Genomic DNA, 21,118 nt, shown 5'->3' on the forward strand with positions numbered 1-21,118 from the left:
GAGTAAGTTCCTGTAGGGGAAGAACACAATGAGATGCAAATTTTAGAGTGATCATCTTAGAATAAGTTAAGAGGATGAATTGGTGTGAGGAGGGGAGGGAAAGGGGCATATTCCTGAAGATGAGATGACAGGTTGGAAGGCCGTTATGGTCATTCTGGCAAAGTATGGTGAGTGCCTGAAACAGAAGAGAAAAGGAGGCCGAGGAAAGATTAAACTTACATAAGGTGAGAAGACTAATGAGACTTTATGAAATCTGAGTTTGTGAAATAGGATATTGCTAGGCTTTTAGCACACTTACTTTGGGATCTAATCTTCAAAAATATTTAAATATCTCTGGTGGTGACAACACCATCGTCTTTCCAGTGATTAAGAACTCTGAAATCTTAATCTGGCCTGGGCTGTAGAATGTCAGCTGCGGCTTGAACACAACGAAAAGCCGTTGAAGGGTTTTACACTGGTGGGTGGAGGGTGGTCATGGGATTCCTTTTGCATTTTTAAAATGTGATTTTTGGCTGCTGTGTAAAGAATGGACAGAGAAAAGTCAAAAATAGAAACAAATCATTCTCCAATATTTACGGAACATCTAATATGTGTCAGGTACTGTTCTAAACCCTAAAGACAGAATAGTTAACAAGAAACAAAATGAATTTGATGTCCTCCTGGAGTTTTCATTTTAGTTGTTGAGTGAGAAATGAAGCAAATAAATATACATACATATCAGGGGTTGATGTGGGGTAGGAAGGAAACTAAGCTGAGTGAGTGGGCATGGGGTGTGGGGGTTTAGGGGAGCAGGTTGGTATTTTCTATGGGACTGTGTCAGGGAAGTCTCCCTCATTTGAGGAAAGACCTGGAGGAAATTAAGGAACGAGCAGTTGTGCTGTTTGGAGAAGAGCATCCCACACAAAGCAAACAGTAAGCCCAAGGTGGCAGCACATCTGGTGTGTTAAAAGAATGACATGGCGACCAATAATGCTGGGCAAAAAATGAGCAAGACGGCAAGTGGTAGGAGGTAGGTAAGGAAGGTAGTGGGGTCAGATCACATAAAGTCTTGAAGGCCATTGTAAAGATTTGCCTTTAACTTTGTGCCAGATGAGAAGAGCTTGGATGGTTTTGAAGAGGCTTGACTTGATTTAGATTAGAAAAGGATCAGGGCGCCTGGGTGGCTCAGTGGGTTAAGCCTCTGCCTTCAGCTCAGGTCATGGTCTCGGGTCCTGGCATCGAGCCCTGCATTGGGATCTCTGCTCATCAGGGAGCCTGATTCTCCCTTTCCCACTGCCTGCCTCTCTGCCTACATGGATCTCTCTCTCGCTCTGTCAAATAAATAAATAAAATCTTAAAGAGAAAAGAAAAGAATCCCTCAGGCTGCTGTGTGCAGAACAGACATGTGGGGTTGTGGGGTGGGGATGCTACTTACATTAATGTAGACTGAGATTTCTATACTGCTGGCATTTGGGGCCACATTAATTTTTGCTATGGGGAGCTGTCCTGTGCACTGACCACTAGATCGCAGGAGCGCCCTTTCCCACTCCCAAGTTGTGACAACGAAAAGTGTGTCCAGACCCTGTCAAAATCCCCGGGGGGGGAGCAGGTGCACAAAACTCTCCTGGTTGAGGACCACTGATCTGGGTGAGAGGGGGTATTGGCCCAGACCAGAGCAGTAGATGCAGGGGTAGGGAGAAGGGGGGAGATTCTGGGTGTATATTGAAGACAGAACACGCAGGATTTGTAAGTATATTAAGTGTGGAGTGTGCGGAAAAGACAAGAGTTGGGATGATTTTACAATTTTGAGGGCCCAAGGCCCTGGAACAGTGACGTTACCACTTGCTAAGATGGGAAAGACGGCGGGAGAAGCAAGTTTGATGGGCAACAAGTGTTTGGTTCTGGAGATGATGGCTGAATCCACATGGGGATGCCCAACCAGCAGCTAAACACACGAGTCTGGCATTCATGGGTGAGGTCCAGGCTGGAGGCACAAATATGAGCACCGTTAGGACATAGGGTTCAAGCTCTGAGAAGAAGTGGGCTTACCTACGCAGTGAGTATGGACAGAGGTGTGTTTGGCAACATGATAAGGCAGCTTCATGGTATCTGTCCCCTGGTATTTGTCCTGTGAGTATGGATGGGAGTGTGTATGGGACTTAGGACTTGCTTTTAACCAGTAGAATTTGGCAAGGTAAGAAGATGTCACTATTATGATCTCATTATATTAATTCAGACTGCTTTACTGATTGGAGTGAGAGGCTGTCCTGTACTTGAAGAAGCAAAGAGCCAAGTTCAGAATCACCTGTGGAGAGGTTATATGGCAGGAAACCGCAAGCAGCCTCTGGGTGCTGAGGATGGTTTCCAGTTAACAGCCTGGAGAATCTCCCTGGCCCACCCCAGCATGGGCTGCCCCCAAAATCATACAGCTACAAGGAAATGAGTTCTGCCAACAACCCGAGTGAGTTTGGAAGCAGAGCCTTCCCTAGTGGAACCTGCAGGTGAGAACACAGCTTGGTGGGCGCCTTCTCTCCTCCTTTGAGTGAGACCCTGAGCCGAGGACCCTGGTTAAGCTGTGTCTGGCCTCATGACAGCTAGAGATGGTAGGATAGTAAACTGAGCTGTTTAAAGTTACTAAACTTGTTATTATTTGTTATGAAGTAACTATTAAAAAGAAAACAAGAGGCCCAAAATGGAGTTGCTTATGCTAAGCCCCATGTCCCCTAAACCAGACTTAATTATGATTTCAGCTGTCCCAGAAATGGAATCTGAGCCCAGGCAAGCAGACACCACCTGATCCCCACTCCCTCGGACCCCTGCCATCCCCAGAAGCCAAGTCACCTGGCCATAACCAACCTGCCTTGTTTGCCTGACGTGACTTCCTTGCTCCTCCTCTCTTCTGCCTATAAAAGTCTTTCATTTTGTATTGCTCCTCTGAGCTCCTTTCAGTCTGCAAGCAGGATGCTGCCCATTTCGTGAATCATTGAATAAAACCAATAGGTTCTTTAAAATGTACTCAGCTGAATTTTTTTTTTTTTAACACAACAGAAAACTCAAACAGAAGGTCCGAGTCCCAGAGCACAGGACTGATGTCTAAAGGTCAGGAAACTCAAAAAAACCCAGCCAGGAAAGGAGCCATCATCACTGACCAGTGTGGAAGAGGAAGGGAGAGCCAATATCACGATGAAAAAGATAGAATATTTCCAGAGAAGTGGAGGGACTTCTATGTCTATAGGACTGACAGGTTGAGCCATTTGGATCTGAGGGTTAATCATTGGATTTGGCAACTTGGCGGTGATTAGCGATCTTGTAAAATATCTCTGTAGGTGTAGTCGTGGGACCAATTACTGTTAACAGTGTCCGAAGTGCAAAAAAAATTTCAGGGTTTGGATTCAAATGGGAGCAGTGGATATAAAGAGCAGTGAGCAAGTCTGACTTCTGTTTTGGAGGTCAAATCAGTTGGTTTTGCTGATGGATTAGATACAAGAAAAGGGAAAGGGGGAATTTATCCCAGGGGCTGAGGCTTTAGCCAGTAGGAGGTGGGGATGCTGTTTACTAAGATGGGGAGACTGGGACAGGAGCAGGTTGAGGAGGGAGCAGGATAGAAGTCATGGTGAAAATAAGACTCCTGTTACATATTCATGGAGAAATATGCTGCAGGCAGCTGGCCATGTAATTCTCAGCTCAAAGGGCGGGTTAGGATTAAAGACGTTAACTTCAGAGCCTTCAGCTTCTACAAAGAGCTTAAATCAATGATGCTGAATGGAATCGGCTAAAGCAGTGGTTTTTAAACTGGGGCTGGGAGGCAAGGAGTTTTGCTCCCAGGGCCGATTGAACAGTATCTGGCGACATTTTTGGTGGTCACCACTTGGCGGGGGCGGGGGGGGGGGGAGTGCTGCTGGCATCTAGTGGCTAGAGACCAGAGATGCTGCTAACTGTCCTGCAGGGTACAGGACAGCCCCACAGCAGAGAATCAGCCACCAGGTATCAATAGTGCTAGGTTGCGAAAGCCTGATCGAGGGAGAGAGAGTAAGAGAGCAAACGCATAGCTACAGAAGACCCAGAATCAAGCTCTTCAAAGGGGCGGAGATGAAATAGAGAAGCAAATTGAGAATACAGGTCCAGGATGGTAGGAAGAGAAACAATGTGATTAAGAGGGCACTAAGGAAGCGGGAACCTAGAGACACCGAGTACATCCACGTTTGCTAGTGATAGGCGTGTATGGTGCATGGTCCACCTATTAGAATTCACACACCTTGCACATTTTTAAGTGGGCATCTGAAACTTTTTAATCATAAACTTTTCATCACAATATATGTATATTTTATTAACTAGGTGTTGAAAATATTAAACATTTAAAAAATGAGATAGAGGGAACCTGGGTGGCTCAGTCACTAAGCAGCTGCCTTTGGCTCAGGTCATGATCCCAGGGGCCTGGGTGAAGGCCCACATTCCTGATCAGCAGGAAGCCTGCTTCTCCATCCCCCACTCTCCCTACTTGTGTTCTGTGTGTGTGTCTCTACCAAATAAATAAATCTTTAAGAAGAAAATGAGGAAGGAAAGGATTGACTTCATTGGAATAACATTTGCCTGCTACAAGTTGATTTTTTTTTAAGCAGAACAGTCTCATTTTCTGTTATTTTATTTCCCAAACCACACCGGAATGGAATGAAACCATTAAAACCCTTACTTGTGCTTTTTCCTATTATGTCCCTAAATATGGGTAGTTTAATTTAAATATGAAGGAATGAGTGTCACTAACCAAAACTGATTGTTATTCTGATGTCAGAGCACTTCCAACATCTGCCCAAATCCCCTTTCCAATGTTAACCTTTACCCTAATAAGGAGAGGAAGCCCTAAAGGCGGAGCCCCTGGACTGCCCACAGAAGGGCATTATTTGAAACAAAACTGGTATTTCAACTTTGGTATCAGCCCAAATCCTACACTCTAATAAGATCTGAGAGGAGTGTCTTGATCTTCCAGGAAGGAGAGGAGTATCCTGATATCAGACCCAAGAATGGGCATATCACCTATCCTACAGAGCACACATGGAGTTTGGATCTGGAAATGGACTCCCTTAAAATGATCTGCACATAAGGATTCTTTATAGAGCTTTTTCAACTACCCTTGGGGACATGGTACCCTACACCCACAGATGTAAACAAATATTTTACAAGCTATGCTGGGAATGAGGTGGGGAGAGAAATATGGAGGTTGTTATAGGAAGATAGAAGGTTAAAGGAAGTCTTTGTTTTGGGTTTTTTCCTTTTGTTTTTAAGAAAAAGGTCATTTGTCTTCTGACTGGAAGGATCCATTGGAACGAGAACTTGATATTGACCCTGGGAGTGGAGTCCTGGAGAGGGCTGGAGGGAGCAAATCCCAGGCACAAGGAAGAACAAAACCCAGCTGGGGATGTCTGCTCTTCTCAATAAACCTGCTCTGTCTTCAACTCTTTCTGTGTTTCTTGTACATTTCTCCAATTACCATGTAAATTCCATGATGCCAGGGACTTTTCTGTGTCGTTCGCCACAGATTTACAAACACTCAGGGCAGTGTGTAGCCCACAGTAGGTACTGACTAAATATTTGTTGAGTAAATGTCTAAAAACAAATTAAAAATGGATACAAATGTAGGTATAGATTTGATTGGGTGGTGGTAAGATAAGGGAATTCCTGCACAAGGGGCTTTTATTTTCTTGAAGTGTGACACTAGTGATGAAGTTTTGGAACACAGGTGAGGTTTGGTGGGGTGATGTCCAGAGCCAATGACCAAGAAAGGATTCTTGAGACGTCTTAGGTGCAAATGGTGGTTTTATTAAAACACAGGGACAGGACCCAGGGGCAGAAAGAGCTGCTCAGACAGAGGCATGGTTGACTGGGAGCTGAGGAAGGTGAGGACAAATGGGGTGTCCAGAAGGACTGTCATATGCTAAAGAAGAATTTCAGGATAAGGGAGACCTGGTTATTGTCAAGTCAAGGCTGTTTTTGCCTCTAATGAGGAAAAGCATGAAGATAGTCGGGAGTTTCCTGGAGATATGTTACATTCCTCCTATCACACATCCTTGTCAGTGGGCTTTGGGCTTAGAAGAAATTCAGTTTTATTACACTTCCCTCCCCCTTAGCCTCCCTCAATTTTATGGAGGGGAGGGTGATGTTAGGGCTTCCGGAAACTGAGGTATGGGTCTCTGGAAGTCAGGCTATTGATGAGAAAGCTTCTTCCTTCCTTGTAAGTCGCTAGGACATTTGTAGATGGAGGGAGACTCCTGTCCTGCAGGACTGGGATCTCTTATCAGTTAAGCATCGTTTTTCCTTTAGGGCAGCCGGGAGTGCACGAGGAATGTTACACATATGGCATGGGGAGAGGGTGTAGGGCGCCAGATTCTGCTTTGTCCTCAGCTTGCCTTCTGCTCCCTCATCCCTAGGACAGGAGCTGGGAGTGAGGTGACATAGTTCAGAAGAGGTGGGGGTAGGTATTGTTGAGGCAAGTCTTGAAGGTGTGAAACGGTCATCCATTAGAGGGAAAGCAAACTCACCGGAGAGACAAGGGAGTTTGAAGCCAGGGTTGAGTATCCACTGGAGAATTGTGGTCAAGTGTTTTAAAGTACAGCAGGTTGGCTCAGCTGTATGATTCCTTCCTGGTTTCTGGTGCATGCCGCTGGCATTGGTAGAATCATTTCTAAAGAAACAAAACAAAAGAGGATAAGCCATTCTTTCAGAAACGATGATGAATCAAGTTTTGAACATGCTGGGTTTTGAGGCACAGGTGGGACATCAGTGAAATAGCATGAGTAGGTAGTCAGTTACACGGGCCTGGTGGGTAGGAAAGAAACAGATGGTCGTGTATCAGTGGCAGAGATGTTGGCTAGGGTATGGGAGCTGAAACCAAGGGCACAGTTGATATCACTACAAGAGAGGGTAGCTTGGAAGAGAAAGGTTAACTGAACCCCTGGGGAAACCCTGATGGGAAAGTCACATGCATTTCTCAGGCATGCCAATGTTGACACAGATTACTGTAACTCCTGAGGGCCAGAAGCCATGTCTTTGAGATTCATTCATTCTCTGCCTCTGGCATAGCGTGGACCACATTGAAGGTAATTCTAAAATTCATTACTATTTGATTTCATTGCACTTTTCATTTACCAGAATCTTGTCATGGTTTGCTAGTGTATCATTTTCTCAAAAAGATTAAATAAGGACCGTTTTACAAATATGAGATGAATGCCTGAAGGGATTTTGTTTAATTCATTCATTAGCTCGGCACCCACTAAGATGTTACCACCACTTCAAGCAAGAATCTCAAGGCAGACACATATACAATCAGTAATACTTAAACGAATTTGATTTGATAGATGCAAATAGATATGCAAATAGAATGCAAATGGATGCAAAACTGCCTTCTACCAAAGGAAAGGGGGGCCAACTGTACTTCCAGTGGACAAGATTCATTTACATATAGCTAGACAAGTTCATCTGCATCCACATCAATTATGTACAATCTATCGAGTTGCAAAATAGCTCAAAGACAAGAAAGGCACAGAATATCCCATAGAATTGGTCAGCCCAGAAGGGTACATGAGACAACACTTGTTTTCCCTTGGAAGACACTATAATCTTTTAGGTTCATTTCAATGTCTTTCATGATTTTGCCTATGCTTTTAAAAAAAAAAAGTTACCCTTATCATTCTTATTAGTTTGAAAAAAAAAACTAATAAAATACTAATCTGTTATAAAATACACATGGAAGAATGTTCTGGCACTATCGTACCCAATTTGGGGTACTAACTGATTAGGAAGATGAGGCAGAATTTGGGAGCCCCTAGGATGAGTCTGTTTCTGGTTGGAATGGGAAACATTTAAGAATCAAATTAAATGATCTCAAATCCACTCTGGAATGAAACAGGTTATAAGGAAAATACAGAAGATGTTGAAATGGACCTGTTGGCTCATTGTGAGCTTTCCTGGTTGAATAGAGACATCTACCATGATGCTTGTCCTCCATGTCCCACCCGTCCCATACCTGCTATCCTGGCACCAAAGGGCCACCAAATTTTAGGCTCATTCTGCAGTTCCAAATGGAAACCCTCTGTTCCCACAGAAGTAGACAGAATGACTTTGGTTGCTGGAAGCGTCAGCTGCTTTAGTCCAACAGTTCAAGAGAGGATCAGAAGAGCTTAAGGACGATATTGGAAAAAAATGCTCGGACGAATTTCCAGAACACAATATTTCTCTTTGCAATTTTTGAGTGTTCTGTAGCCAACCTGCCCCCCAAAATTGAAAACTATAAATAGAGAGGAGTGGGAAGGATAAATGAGAACCTGTCACAGTGCCAGCAAAAATAGGGAACTGAGAATTTTCCAGAGATTCAGAGTCAAAGGGGGTTAATATTTACTTAGAAAAGAAGTAGTGGGCACAAGCTCTAGGATGAAATGAAGGCAAGAGAGGCAAGTTAGGGAATGGAGAGAGAGACTTGAAGATAAAAAAAAAAGTCAACTTAAAGTCTCATTCTTCATTAAGGAAAGTACAGATCAGAGAAGAGGGGAGAGACTAGGATATAGTTGATCACCGATTGTGTCTGGCTCTGATTAGAAGCTTTGTATCCACTTTTTAATTTCATCTTCCAGCCTGTTTCCTGGATTCCATCTTCTATTTCCTAATGAAATAGGTACCATCACCAAAGACGAGAGTCAAACATGTAACAGTAGTCAAATCTTTAACAGCGCGGACAACTAACTAACCAAAAGCTGGCCCGGGGACCCCTGCAGAGTCAAGTGTTACATGCCCAGTGCCTGGATCGCGAGGCCATGGTAGGGATCTTGGGAAGGGTTCAGGGTAGGGAGACACACAGCAGGTTCTGGCCAGAGGCTAGTCACCAAACTTTGTGTGGCTGAAGGGGTGTGTACCAGCTGAATGTCAGCTCCCAGATGAAACTGAGGGAAATGTCCTTTGGGAAGGTTTCCGCTGACTCTCTGCCTTTCCTTTGTCCTCCCCAGGGTGTTCCATTAGCATTTGGGGTCTGGTGTCTTGCCTGTTGCTCCTGGCTTTGGTGGGCCATGCCACTGCCACAGCCAGGGCTCCAAGTGGCAGTGCACTGTATGGGGTCTTGACTATTCCCTCCTGATTCTCGGAAGGAGAACAGGCAGTAGGGATTTTCATTCTTTATTGGCACCTGCTCTCTTCAGCAACCCCAAGATCAGTACCCCAGGCTGCACAAGCTCAGGTTCATGTCTTTACCAAAGGCTGGCAATAATTTCAGAAAGGAATGACAATGAAGGTAAAAAACAGTTCAACTACTCGCTCATCTGGACTTCTAGGGCAGGTGGGTTTCCCAGACAACTTTGTTCCGTTGGTCTGGCACCCTTGCCCCCCCTCTCAGTGCCTTGGTGATGAGTGTGGGCCTTGCTGTTTGCAGCTGCCTGAATTTGCCCTTGTTGCTTATTAGCACTGTGGCCCTGGGCTAAAAGTCATGCCTCTCAGAGCCAATCGGAATAGCTTATTAGACCTATTGCTTCTGGCATAGTTGGCCTGTGCAGAAATCTCTCTTCTTTATCCCTCCTCCTTCTCAGTCTTCCCCTCCTCCACCTCTTCCTCCTCCTTCTTTGATGTGTAAACCAAGGTATTTGGGGAGCAGGGAATGATGTGATGTTTGGGATTTACTTTAAGATATATTCCAGACCTCCCCCCTCCCCAAAAAACAAAAATACAGGCACTTTGGGGGCAGTAGAAGGAGGAGGGCCTATACAACAGTTGGGGAAGCAGAGTGATAAGTACTCGGAAGGGCCGGGATCCTTCTGCTCTACACACTTTGGTGTATGCTTGAGAATTTTCATAATAAGAGTAAACAACAAAGACCAAATAATGAGGCTTTCATTCCCTATATCCAAATGACCACAACAGGGCATAGAATGCACTTTCATAGTTGCTCCCCTGGCAATTTATTCTGATTCTCCAAATAAGATTCCAGCTCTCATCCTTCCTGTCATGGTCTCTGGATATTGACTGGGAACGTTTTCCTCAAGAAGGCCTTGCCAGGCCCACTTCTTTCAGATTCTGTACTCACGTTTTAAAGATTTTTTTAAATTTATTTATCAGAGAGAGAGGGGGGGAGAGAGAGCGAGCACAGGCAGACAGAATGGCAGGCAGAGGCAGAGGGAGAAACAGGCTCCCTGCTGAGCAAGGAGTCAGATGTGGGACTGGATCTGAGGACGTTGGTATCATGACCTGAACCAAAGGCAGCTGCTTAACCAAGTGAGCCACCCAGGCGTCCCTGTACTCACGTTTAAAAAAAAAAAAAAAGTGACCAGTTTCCCGTTTGGAGTGACTGGAATGCAACTCACTGTAAGCCATTGTCTTGCTGTGTCCCATCCCTTTCTAAGGACTGCTCCTGCTATCTCTGGGAGATCACAGCATTGGGAGGGGCAGCCCAGGCCTGGGCTATTACAGCAAAGCTGCAGCCTGAAGGGCACGCCTGAGGTCTGTGGTTTGAGCTGTCAGAGTCTCACCGAGCAAAAAAAAGAGAAATGAATCATCATTTGACCATGACATTCCCACTAAAGGGGAGGACAGTGGGAGAAAGAGCAAGGGAAGAGGAAAGAAAAATCTCAAAATAAATGTGGGGTGGATGGCAGGAGGAGGAGGGGGTCTCGGAAATTGGGGGCAGGTGTGGCGATCGAACCAATGCTAGCCACAAACACACGATTCCGCCCATTCTAGAGCTGACTGGACATAAACATGCTCGCGCATCTACTTGTCGGCTGGATTTTGTCGGCCGGCCAGTTGCGAGGTGATTCTTTAAGAACTCTGAGAACCCAAACTTGTGGCCGCCCTGCAGCTGAGCCTAAGTGGAGCTGGGAACTGCCCACACGACCCGAGGCTGCCAGCTGACCACCTTCCTCCCTAAAGATCGCTGGAGCCAAGCTCGGCGGGGGAGAAGCCACGCTGGCGGGTGGGTGCCAGGGCTAAGGGCGGAAGCCGGGTTCCCACAGAGGCCTCCGCGCCCAAGCGGCTGCAGCGGCGGCGCACGGGGACCAGAGGCCTGACACCGGGACGCGCCCCCCACTCTGGACAACCGGCCACAGAAGTAAAGGGCCAGCATCCCGCCACGGCTATGCTTCCCGCGGGACAATCTCGGGAGAAGGTCCTGGAAGAGGCTCGCAGGCCGATTTTCCGAGGGAAAGGGCGAGGTGGGGAGGGAGCGCCCCTGTCCCTCCCCGCCCTCCCCTTTCCCGCTCACCCGGCATTACCAGCGGAGGGGCTGCCCCGCAGAAATGTACGCGAGGTTGTAGTGTCGCCCTCCGCGGCAGGGAGGCAGCATCACCTGCTGGCTGCGGCAGCGGTCCTCGGGCCTCTCTTGGCCGAGGCAGGCGGAGGCGGGCCTGCGGTGTCCTCTTTCATTGGGCGCGGCTCAGGCGCTGCCATGTTGGAGGAAGCGGTGCTTTCTGTGCGTGGAAACGCCGTGGCTTCACCCGTAGCGTCGGGGAGCGCAGCCTCCTACCTTTCCTCCTCGCTCGAGTGTCGGTGCTGAGAGGCGGCTGCCAGCGGGATGGAGAGAAGTAGGATGAACCTGCCCAAGGGGCCGGACATGCTCTGCTTCGACAAGGACGAGTTCATGAAGGTGCGCGCCTGGGCTCTGCTCCCCGGAGCCAGGCCGTGGGTGGCCTGCCCTCCTCGGCCCCCCGGGGCCTCTCCTCGGGCTTCTCCTGCGGGCTTCCTGGGTCCCCGCCCCGGACGGTTCCTCGGCGGGGACCTCACTGCACTTTGCAGTGAGTCTCTTCGCCTCGGGTGGGCTAGGTGCAGCCTGGAGAAAGCAGTCCTGTGAAATCGTGCACATTGAATGAAAAGGCCTGAAAGTTCAGGGCAAGTGGTTTTGAGCTAAATGTAAAAGCCCCGGATCCGTAGGACCCGCCTCTCCCCCGGCCTGACAGAAGCCTCCCAGTGCCTTGTGCCTAGAAGCTGAGCTACTGTGCGTTGAACACATCTCTGAACGCACGTACTTACCAGGAATCGGGTCAAAAAGGCACTTAACCTAACGGTTATGCCTGACTTTCGACTTAAGCTCCCGGAATGAGAAATCTGAAAGACTGTACTGTCCTTACTGGTTCTGGTCCAGTACTACAAAGCATACCAAGCTCCTTTTCTAAAGTTGCCCTACTTCTCTTGGTGAGGTCAGCCTGGAGCTGGCAGCAGATAACTGTAGGACATAAACTTACAGAATAGAAATTTAAACTGAAAAGACTTTACTGACAGACATAGCCTTGAAAATGTCCCAAGGTTTGAATCAGAGCCAGGAGGAGCTTTATCAGTTTTCTGTATCCCCCTGGGTCTGTACTTAAAGTATCAAAACGTATATGTTTAATTTCTAAGGATTGGGATTTAGTAGCTGGTTTCAGTGTTAAAAAGTTTTGGCTCTGTAGGTACCTAAAATTCTGAAAAGAGTTTGAATTTCTTGCTTTTTAATGGCTTCAAGTCATAATATGTTTTTTTCTTTTTTGGGTTAACCAGCTAGTTCCTTTTTGATACTTGCATTCAGATCACATCTCCCAAACTCTGGCTTTAAAAGTGCTTATGTCTGGATCCTCTGCGGTGTGGCCATATCATTTTTAATATGTAGGGATGCCTAGACGAAGGTATATTGTACTCTTGTTCTTGTATGGTGATGTTAAGCCACTGTAATAAAAGGTGTAAATTGAATGGAGTGTCTGAAGGAGAGCACAGAGTGAATTCTCTGATCCAGAAACCTTTTGTTAACGAAGGACACGTGATAAGGAGAGAGGTCATTGGAAGAAGAAAAGGCACACACACAGACTTAAAGAATCTCAAAGCACGGAAGTCTCTTTAGCTTGACTGTCTTTGGACTTCGTCAGGCTTTCTTTGGGCCTAACACTAGCATTTTCTCACACTTCCTCGCCCCGCCATCTTTCTCACTCTGTGCTGACAGAATGCCTTTGGTCAAAGCAGCTTCAGAAAATAGAAATCTCAGAATAGCAGTTTTAAAGTAGGACTTATAGGTAGGAAGAGAGCAAACTGGGAAAGTGGCTAGAATGCCAGCAATTCCATATTCTTTCAAGACTCTGAAATTTCTGAATATAATGTACAATTTGTAGTGTTAATGAACATGACCCCTTCATACATAGAAGGAAAATACATGGAACAGCTGTTCTGTGTAAAGTGGTATTGATCTTCTATGTGGGAGCTGGAGATAAAGGTTATTTGCAATTTGTGTTTCCGTCAGAGAGATGTTTTGTTAAGTTACAGTTCCGAGGCAGAAATGAGTGGAGAGCTTGCTGTCGGGGTTGTATTTCTACATAGGTGTCTTGTTTGGCACATTTTGGAATGAGACTGGGATGGTAGAAAGGGAGATGGGGTGGGGCTGCGGGTTGCACCTTGGACACTGCATACATTGAGGGGTCCACGTTGATGCAGTTTTCATGGTAGAGCTGCAGTCAGGTTTACAGCAGGAAGTTGCATGGTCATATCTGTTGAGTTCGAGCTGACTGGTGGCAGGAGACTACTTAAAAAGTCATGTTTATGAGATCTAATGAGAAATAGAAGGGGGAAGGTATGCAAAAGAGGTAGGTGATCAAAGTGCAGGAATGGCAGATGGGGAAGGGTCACCTGGGGCACAGGCACTGGCAACATCATACTTTGTCAGCTTAGAAATACGAAAATCCTTTGGGTTGACAGCCAACTAATAGATGAGCAGGACATAAGGTATTGGTAGTAGGGGGAGAAAGTGGCATAACAGATAAATTAGACCATTTACATGGGTGTGCTATTGACATCACATGTAGCCTTCCTCTTCCATCTCAACATATGACTTCATCTCCAGTAGTACAGAAAAATTAGCAGCCATCCCACGGGACCTCCTCCATCCTGCTGATCATGATCCCATTTTTGTATTTGTCCCCTTCTCCTCCTTGCCTGGTATGGGGAGGGGCTCTCCTTCCTCCTCGGGTTCAGTCTCCACTCTGGCTCGGAGTTCATGCCCTCCCGCCCTTCCAGGAGCCTGCGAGGATCCTCTCCCCTGCACTCCTTCCCATCACGCGCTCCTGTTTGATCCTCTCCCACTTGACTGCCCCACCTCTAGGTATTGCCCTGTCACTGTCGCGCATCACAGCCAGTGCTCAGGGGTTGACTTGACTTTTCCACCTTCCACCCTTCAGGCCCTGTCGTTCCACTAAAGAGTTCTTACCAAACTGTTTCTAAGTCAACGCACCTGACCTTTCTCTCTCTCCTTACTCAACATCGCAGTAGACCAAATGCTCTGCATTGCTTCCTGTCTTTCTTCTACCTCTCTGATGTGTCTCCTGTGCAAAGTCATGCTCCTGCTAGCCACTGAATGCTGATTATGGGCTCAGCCCCGTGTTCCTTTCTTTCCCTAGATGACCTTTTGTGCAGCTTCATGACCACCTATCAGCCGGTAAGGCAGATTCCTGTCTCTGGCCCACACGCCTCCTGAGCACCAGTTCTGTGTATCGGGCTTGCTGACCTTTCTTCTCGGATGTGTCTATGGCTCCTCAGACTCATCAGGTTCAAGACGGAATTCATGAGCACCTTCTCCACTGAAAACCACCTTTCTTATTCTGTTGCCTCTCTCAGTAAACACTTCATCCGTTTAGCCTGGAGTCGGGAAACCAGAAGTCAACTCCTACTCTGTCACCTTTCCAAAATCTAGTCTGTCACACCAAGTCCTGTGGATTTCGCTTCCTAAACCTCTTGAGTCCATTTACTTCCTTCCATCTCTTCTCGTACCTTTGCAGTGTGCCCTTGCCATCACACCGTAGAAGCTTCTCACCCAGTCTCCATGTGCCTTCCTTGTCTTTCTGGCCCCTGGTCTACACTGCAGGCAAGACACTCTTGTCAGAATGCGGATGTGATCTTGTATGTACCAGGTGACTGGTCAGTCCACCAGCTCTTGAAAAACCATTTTCCCACGCACTCGAATGTATTTCAAAGAGAATCAGTCCCGCATGGGGTAGTTTTCCTTGGTAGATCGTTTGTTTCTGCGCTGAGCCATCTGCCTCCTTCGAACTTCTCTGTGTCAGTTCCTCTCTGTAACCTGTGGCTTCGTTGGCACCCCAGGTAGGCACATGATGACCTTTTCCATGAGAAGTGAAGGCAGGAGCCCTCTGGATGGTGAATGTATGTACTCTCATGTTCCATAGGTAAAAGAACCGTGTGTGTGGGTCGGGGGGTAAGTCCTTGAGGCTCCTTCCTGTTCTAATTGTGTGAACTGGGAATTTTGAGACAGAAAGCAGGTCCTGTGTGTCCTTGTTTGCAGGGAGCATGCATTCTGATGGACAAAACGGAAAAGGGGAAGAATGAGCAGCTACTCAGATCTGTTTGTACTGTGCTGGCTGATTAGCTGTGACCTGCAGATGTGGGTCCCATCCTCGGCTCTGCTCTCTGCCTGCTTATGTCTAACTTGGGGCAAATCACTGGCCTCTGGCCTTCTGTTTGCTTGTTAGTATAATGAGGTGGTGCTTATCTATGTCATCTTTGCCAGCTCCTCTGAAAAGACTCCAGTCCATCCTGGCTTGCAGATAAGGAAACTGAGGCCTGATGTGTGATGACTTTCTTTAAAGCCACACAGCTTGTTGGGGCCAATCACAGGCCAGATCTCCTGACCCCCACGCATCAGTCCTTGGAAATCCTACTGTAATATGTTCCTTTCCAGAGGCCACAGGTGGGAACTGAGGGAAGTGGGACAATCAGAACATTAAGAATAGCGCAGGAGATGGCACAATGTCCGCATGCCTTGGCACCTGCATTTCACCAATAGGGCCACCTCTTACCTTAGAAGAAGTTCCCACAGGGCTGGTGATCTGGATGCCTGTCCTGGAGCTTAGCTAGTGTAAACGGGGTGAGAGGGAAGTGATGGCTGTTTGAGGTGGATTTTGTTGATGGCGGCTGGAGATAGCAGCTGACAGAGGAGGAAGAGGGAAGAGTGACAGATGGCAGATAGCCGCAGGCCCTCAGGTCAGCCACTGCTGCTCAGGGTCGCCCATCCCCAGGAGCCGTCTTCGTATCACAGGAGCTGAGTGCTTACCCTGTGGGTTCTTAGTTCGATGTCACATCTTGGTGACAAGATTCCATTCTCTTCCGCATCAGTTTGAGACAGACATCGTAATGAAATTCTAATTAGCCAAATATGGAATGTAAGCCTGGAACTCATTTTATAGCAAAATTTTCTCATGTGAACTACTTTCCCTGATGATAGAGGAGTTGTGACGATGTAACATCAGATAAAGTTTATCTGATTGGCACTTGTAAGAAGGGTTCCCGGCAAAAAAGAACTGTTTTGTTGTTGTTGTCCTCCCTTTTGATCTTTCCTTTCCATTCTTTTTTTTTTTTTTTGTCTTCTGAGCGGTCATCTGATTTGTAAAAAGATGCAACAAAAAGTAAAATGGTACAAGATAATCAGTTTCAAAACATAAAAAAGTGAATATCTTTAGCCATAGCTCAGAACAGAGGAACTGGGTAAGGAGAATTGCTTGTATGGACTGGCAACAGGAAAAGTTGGTAAAGGAGAGCTGAGGAACTCTATTAAGACATAGGAGTGAGGGGCTCTGTCATCATCTGGCATTCGCTCAGTGTCGTCTATATGGTTAGAGATGTCCATGATGGGAACTCCAGCAATCTTCTGGGTCTGGGTCAGCTGATGCCACAGTGTAACACTCTGAATGACTTCCGTACTGAGCAGTCATCTGCATAGTTTGTCTTGTGTGTACGTGGTAATCGTTTGAATCTTGGCTCTTTCGCAATCCTTAGAGCCTCTTGATACTTTCACCCCGGTTTCTCAGTTTCAGCCATTACACAGTCAGTTGTACAACTGGTACACTTGGCACACAGCCCGTCCATCATTGACCGGTCAAGTTTGGCCTAAATAGAAAAGTTGATAAAGTCGGTACCAACCAGGATGTGGTAAGTCGGCCCAGCTGTGTGTTTATATTGGAAAAAGCAGGAGGAATGTTGGGGGACTTCTCTTTCCTTGAGTGCATGGGATCCTTCTTTTCTTTCTTTTTAGGTTTTAATCTGTCCTTCTCTCAGAGAAGGATCTCAGAGCTAAGCATTCGCTTCCCGGTCACATACTTGCTTGCATTCTCTTGCTTCCCCATGTTCACACCATGCCCATTTCTCCTTGCTTTTGATTTTCTAATTCACTCTTTGTAGTACTATAAAACTTATTTAAATAAAATGTTGGCCTACTAAGTTCTTTGTTCAAAATTTGGGAGCAAGAAATATTATGTAAATATATCTTTTTGTTATTTAACTAGTCTTACAACATTTAGCATCAAATTTCTTGAAACATTTAAACAAATTAATCACAAACTGGGGCTTGGGCTCTTTTTTTTAAAGTAATCTCTATACCCAACATGGGACTTGAACTCACAACCCTGAGATCAAGACCTGCACGCTCCAGTGACTGAACGAGCCAGGTGCCCTTTGCGCTTTTTGTTTTTAAGTTCCTCAGGTGAGGGGGTGCCTTAGTGGCTCAGAGGGTTAAGCTTCTGCCTTCAGCTCAGGTCATGGTCTCAGGGTCCTGGGATCGAGCCCTGCATGGGACACTCTGCTCAGCATGGAGCATGATTCCCTCCCTCTCTGGTACTTGTGATCTCTCTCTCTGTGTCAAATAAATAAATAAAATCTTTAAAAAAAAAAGTTCCTTAAGTGATTCTAATGTGTGACCAGTGTTGAGAACTCTAGGACTGGATAATTCCTTTAAATAGCTCAAGAAATTAATTTTTAAAAGCAAACTAAAAGCCTACATAGATTATGATTGGTGATAAATTGAGGGGAAAAAAGAGATAAAGAGAAGTCAGCTGGAACAGAGTGTAATTAGGTACTCAAATATTTGTTAGATGGATAAATACATTTACGGAATGTACGGGTTTTTTTTTTTTGTCTCTTCATAAATATGTCAAATGGGTACATAAATTCAACAAAGGAGTTTGATATAAAATTGATTAAAATGTTAGAACAGAAGTTTTTTAGAATTTCAGTGTTACTATTTCATGATGCTTTTAAGATGATCTCTCTGTAGATGGTAGGAAGATCTTGTTAGCCTATGTTTTTAATTTCTCAAGCTTGAATAATTTAGTCACCGAACAAAGATTTAGAATGAGTTTTGGGAGACCCACCTAGCTGGGTCAGAGATTTGAGAGCAGGGGCTGGAGGGAAGAGCTCCAAGGACATTTTTGTATACATGCTGATACCTTGGGCGGGATACTGTTGGTATCCCACACTTCCTGTGGCTAGCTCCTTTGTGTCATTTGGATCTCAACTCATTGTTCTATATTTCCTGGTTCATCCAAGTTAAAATACATCCCATTTGTCACTCAGACCTTTACTGTGTCCTGTTTTCTTTTTAGCTGTGATCACTATTCATTAATCACTATTTGATCACTGTTCATTAATATAATGTTTGTTTACATATTTATTTTCTCATTTCTGCATTAGAATATCTGCTCCTTAAAAGCAGAGACCTTGTCTTTTCTTTTCATGACTGTGTCCCCAGGTCTTCGAGCAGAGCTGGAGTTGCATGATAAATATTTGAGGAATATTTATGGGATATACAGGGACATTTATTCATCTCTGTTGTCCATTGTTTTCAAGAATGGTTGGAAACACACACATACGTGAGCTCACACAAACTTTCTATGTCTTTCAACCCCTATGTAGTGTGCAGATTAGTGCTTAACTATTTTGGTTTTTGGTCTCGATGAAATGGGACATGTTTCAGGGCAGAGCTCATAAATTTCATATGCCCTCTTAGTACTTCTCATCATTACAGAGTGATGGTTCTGGGGGATTCTGCTTCTCGTGGAGATAGTATATAGGGATTTTATAAGTCCATGTATCCGGGAAGGAGTGTTTTACTTCTTGGCAGCTTAGAGAACTTCAATCTTTCCAAATTCCATGTAATTTTCATAGCATTAAAGCTACTAATTTCAGATTATTGGTAAGTTTTAAATGATTAATTCCCAGGTTACTTTGAATTAGTCTTTGCTTGCCATCCCTGATTGCAGCTAGTTAGTAAAGTAGTTAAACTGTTAAATTCTACTTGGGTTTAATTTTGAGCGATGTCACTGCTTCTCTAATGCTTAATGGTTCTTAATTACCTGCAGCTTGTCTGGTTTGCTCATTTATTTTCCTGTGTTCCAACACCTCTTGTGATCTCCCAACTTCTGGCCTTTTGGGGGATTTGTACTTTAACTGGTACAAAGAGAAGATATTTTTCTTCTAACTTCACTATCTCCTATTATTAATGTATTACATTATTGTGGTACATGTGTTACAACTGATGAACCAGCATTGATACAGTATTAATTAAAATGCATGGTTTACATTAGGGTTCACTCCTCTTTCTATAGTTCTGTGGTTTTTGACAAATGTATAATGTTATTTACCTACTGTTGGTATCTTACAGCCTAGTTTCATTGCCTTGAAAACCCCTGTACCTCATCTATTTGTTTCTTCTCCTCTCTCTGCACCCTCCTCGCTCACCCCTCAGCCCGGGATCTTTTGACTGTCTATAGTTTTAGCTTTTCAGAGGCACCTGGCTGGCTTAGTTGCTAGGGCATCTGACTCTTGATCTCGGGGTTGTGAGTTCTAGCCACCACATTGGGTATAGAGATGACCTAAAAAATAAATAAAAATAAAAATGTTGGTTAATTTTTACCTTTTCCAGAATGCCGTAGAGTTGGAATCATATAATATTTAGCCTTTGAGACTGGTCTTTCACTTAGCAATATGCATTTAAGGTTCTTCGAAGTCTTGTGGCTTAATAATTCATCTTTTAATTGTCGAATAATCCATTGTGTGGGTGTGGCACAGTGTACCTGTTCACCTACTGAAGGAGATTTGGATTGCTTCCAAGTTTTGACACTTCAGAGAATAAAGCTGCTGTAAACATCCGTGTGCAAGTTTTTGTGTGGACACTAGTTTTAAGCTCTTTTGGGTAAATACAAAGGAGCACAATTACTGATCTTATAGCGGGAATGTGTTTAGTTCTGTAAGAAACTACCAAGCTGTCTCACACAGTGCTTCCCATTTTGCATTCTGACCAAACAGTGAATGATGTTCGGTTGTCCCACATCCTTGTTAGCATTTGGTATTACTAGTGCTTTGGATTTTTTATATTCTACGTGATATGTAAGAGTACCTTGTTTAAATTTGCAATTTCTTAATGACATACAAAGTTGAGCATCTTTTCAGATCCTTTTTTTTTTCTTTTTTAAAGATTCTATTTATTTATTAACAGCACAAGCACACGGAGAGGTAGCAGCAGGCAGCGGGAGAGGGAAAAAAGCAGGTTCCTCACTGAGCCGGGGGCCCAGTGTGGGGTTCAGTCCCAGGACTGGGTTTCCCAACCACCGCTCTTTTCACATTTTTAAATTAGGTTTGATTTCTTGTTGCTACTAAGACATCTTTATATTATATTTCTTATTTTAAGTCCTTTACCATGGATGTGTTTTGCAGATATTTTCTCTACTCTGTGACTGGTCTTTTCATTCTCTCTCTCTCTCTCTCTCTTTTTTTTTAAGATTTTATTTATTTATTTGTCAGAGAGCGAGCGAGAGCAAGCACAGGCAGAGAGTGGAGGGCAGAGTCAGAGGGAGAAGCAGGCTCCCTGCAGAGCAAGGATCCCGATGTGGGACTCAATACCAGGACGCTGGGATCATGACCTGAGCCGAAGGCAGCTGCTTAACCAACTGAGCCACCCAGGCATCCCGTCTTTTCATTCTCTTAACAGTGTCTTTTACAGAAAACTTTAATTTTAACAAAGTCCCTCTCATCAATTTTTTTCTTTCATAGATCATGCTTTTGGTTTTATATCTGAAAAGTCATTGCCAAATCCAAGGATCCCTACATTTTTTCTTATGTCATCTTTAAGAAGTTTTGCATTTTACGTTTAGGTTTTGTGAAAGGTGTGAAAAGTTTGTTTTTATTCTTTTCATTTGTTTGTTTTTTCTTATCAATGTCCCATTGTTCGGTTCCATTTGTTGAAGACTGTCCTTGCCATTGAGTTGCCTTTGCCTGTGTGTGTGGATGTTTTTCTGGGCTCTCCACTCTGTTCCAAGCGCCTGTCTCTTTTGCCAGGCACCTTCTGTCTTAATCACTATAGCTTTAATAGTAAGTC

The 21,118-nt window shown here is 45.0% G+C and overlaps 1 protein-coding gene across 6 annotated transcripts in view; it reads left to right on the forward strand.

Annotated features, from left to right (window-relative positions):
• The first annotated feature begins 11,426 nt into the window (after positions 1-11,426).
• Positions 11,427-21,118, forward strand: part of LOC131835658 (conserved oligomeric Golgi complex subunit 2-like) — a 43,928-nt gene continuing 34,236 nt past the window's right edge. For all 6 annotated transcript variants that reach the window (XR_009355301.1, XR_009355303.1, XR_009355302.1 and 3 more), the window contains exon 1: positions 11,427-11,590. Coding sequence is in view for 2 of the 6 variants with exons in the window: in XM_059180091.1 (XP_059036074.1) it covers positions 11,519-11,590 (72 nt within the window). In the remaining 4 variants the exon portion in view is untranslated. The remainder of the gene's footprint in view (positions 11,591-21,118) is intronic.

The sequence above is a fragment of the Mustela lutreola genome, chromosome 7, assembly GCF_030435805.1.
Source record: "Mustela lutreola isolate mMusLut2 chromosome 7, mMusLut2.pri, whole genome shotgun sequence".
Taxonomy (NCBI): Eukaryota; Metazoa; Chordata; class Mammalia; order Carnivora; family Mustelidae; genus Mustela; species Mustela lutreola.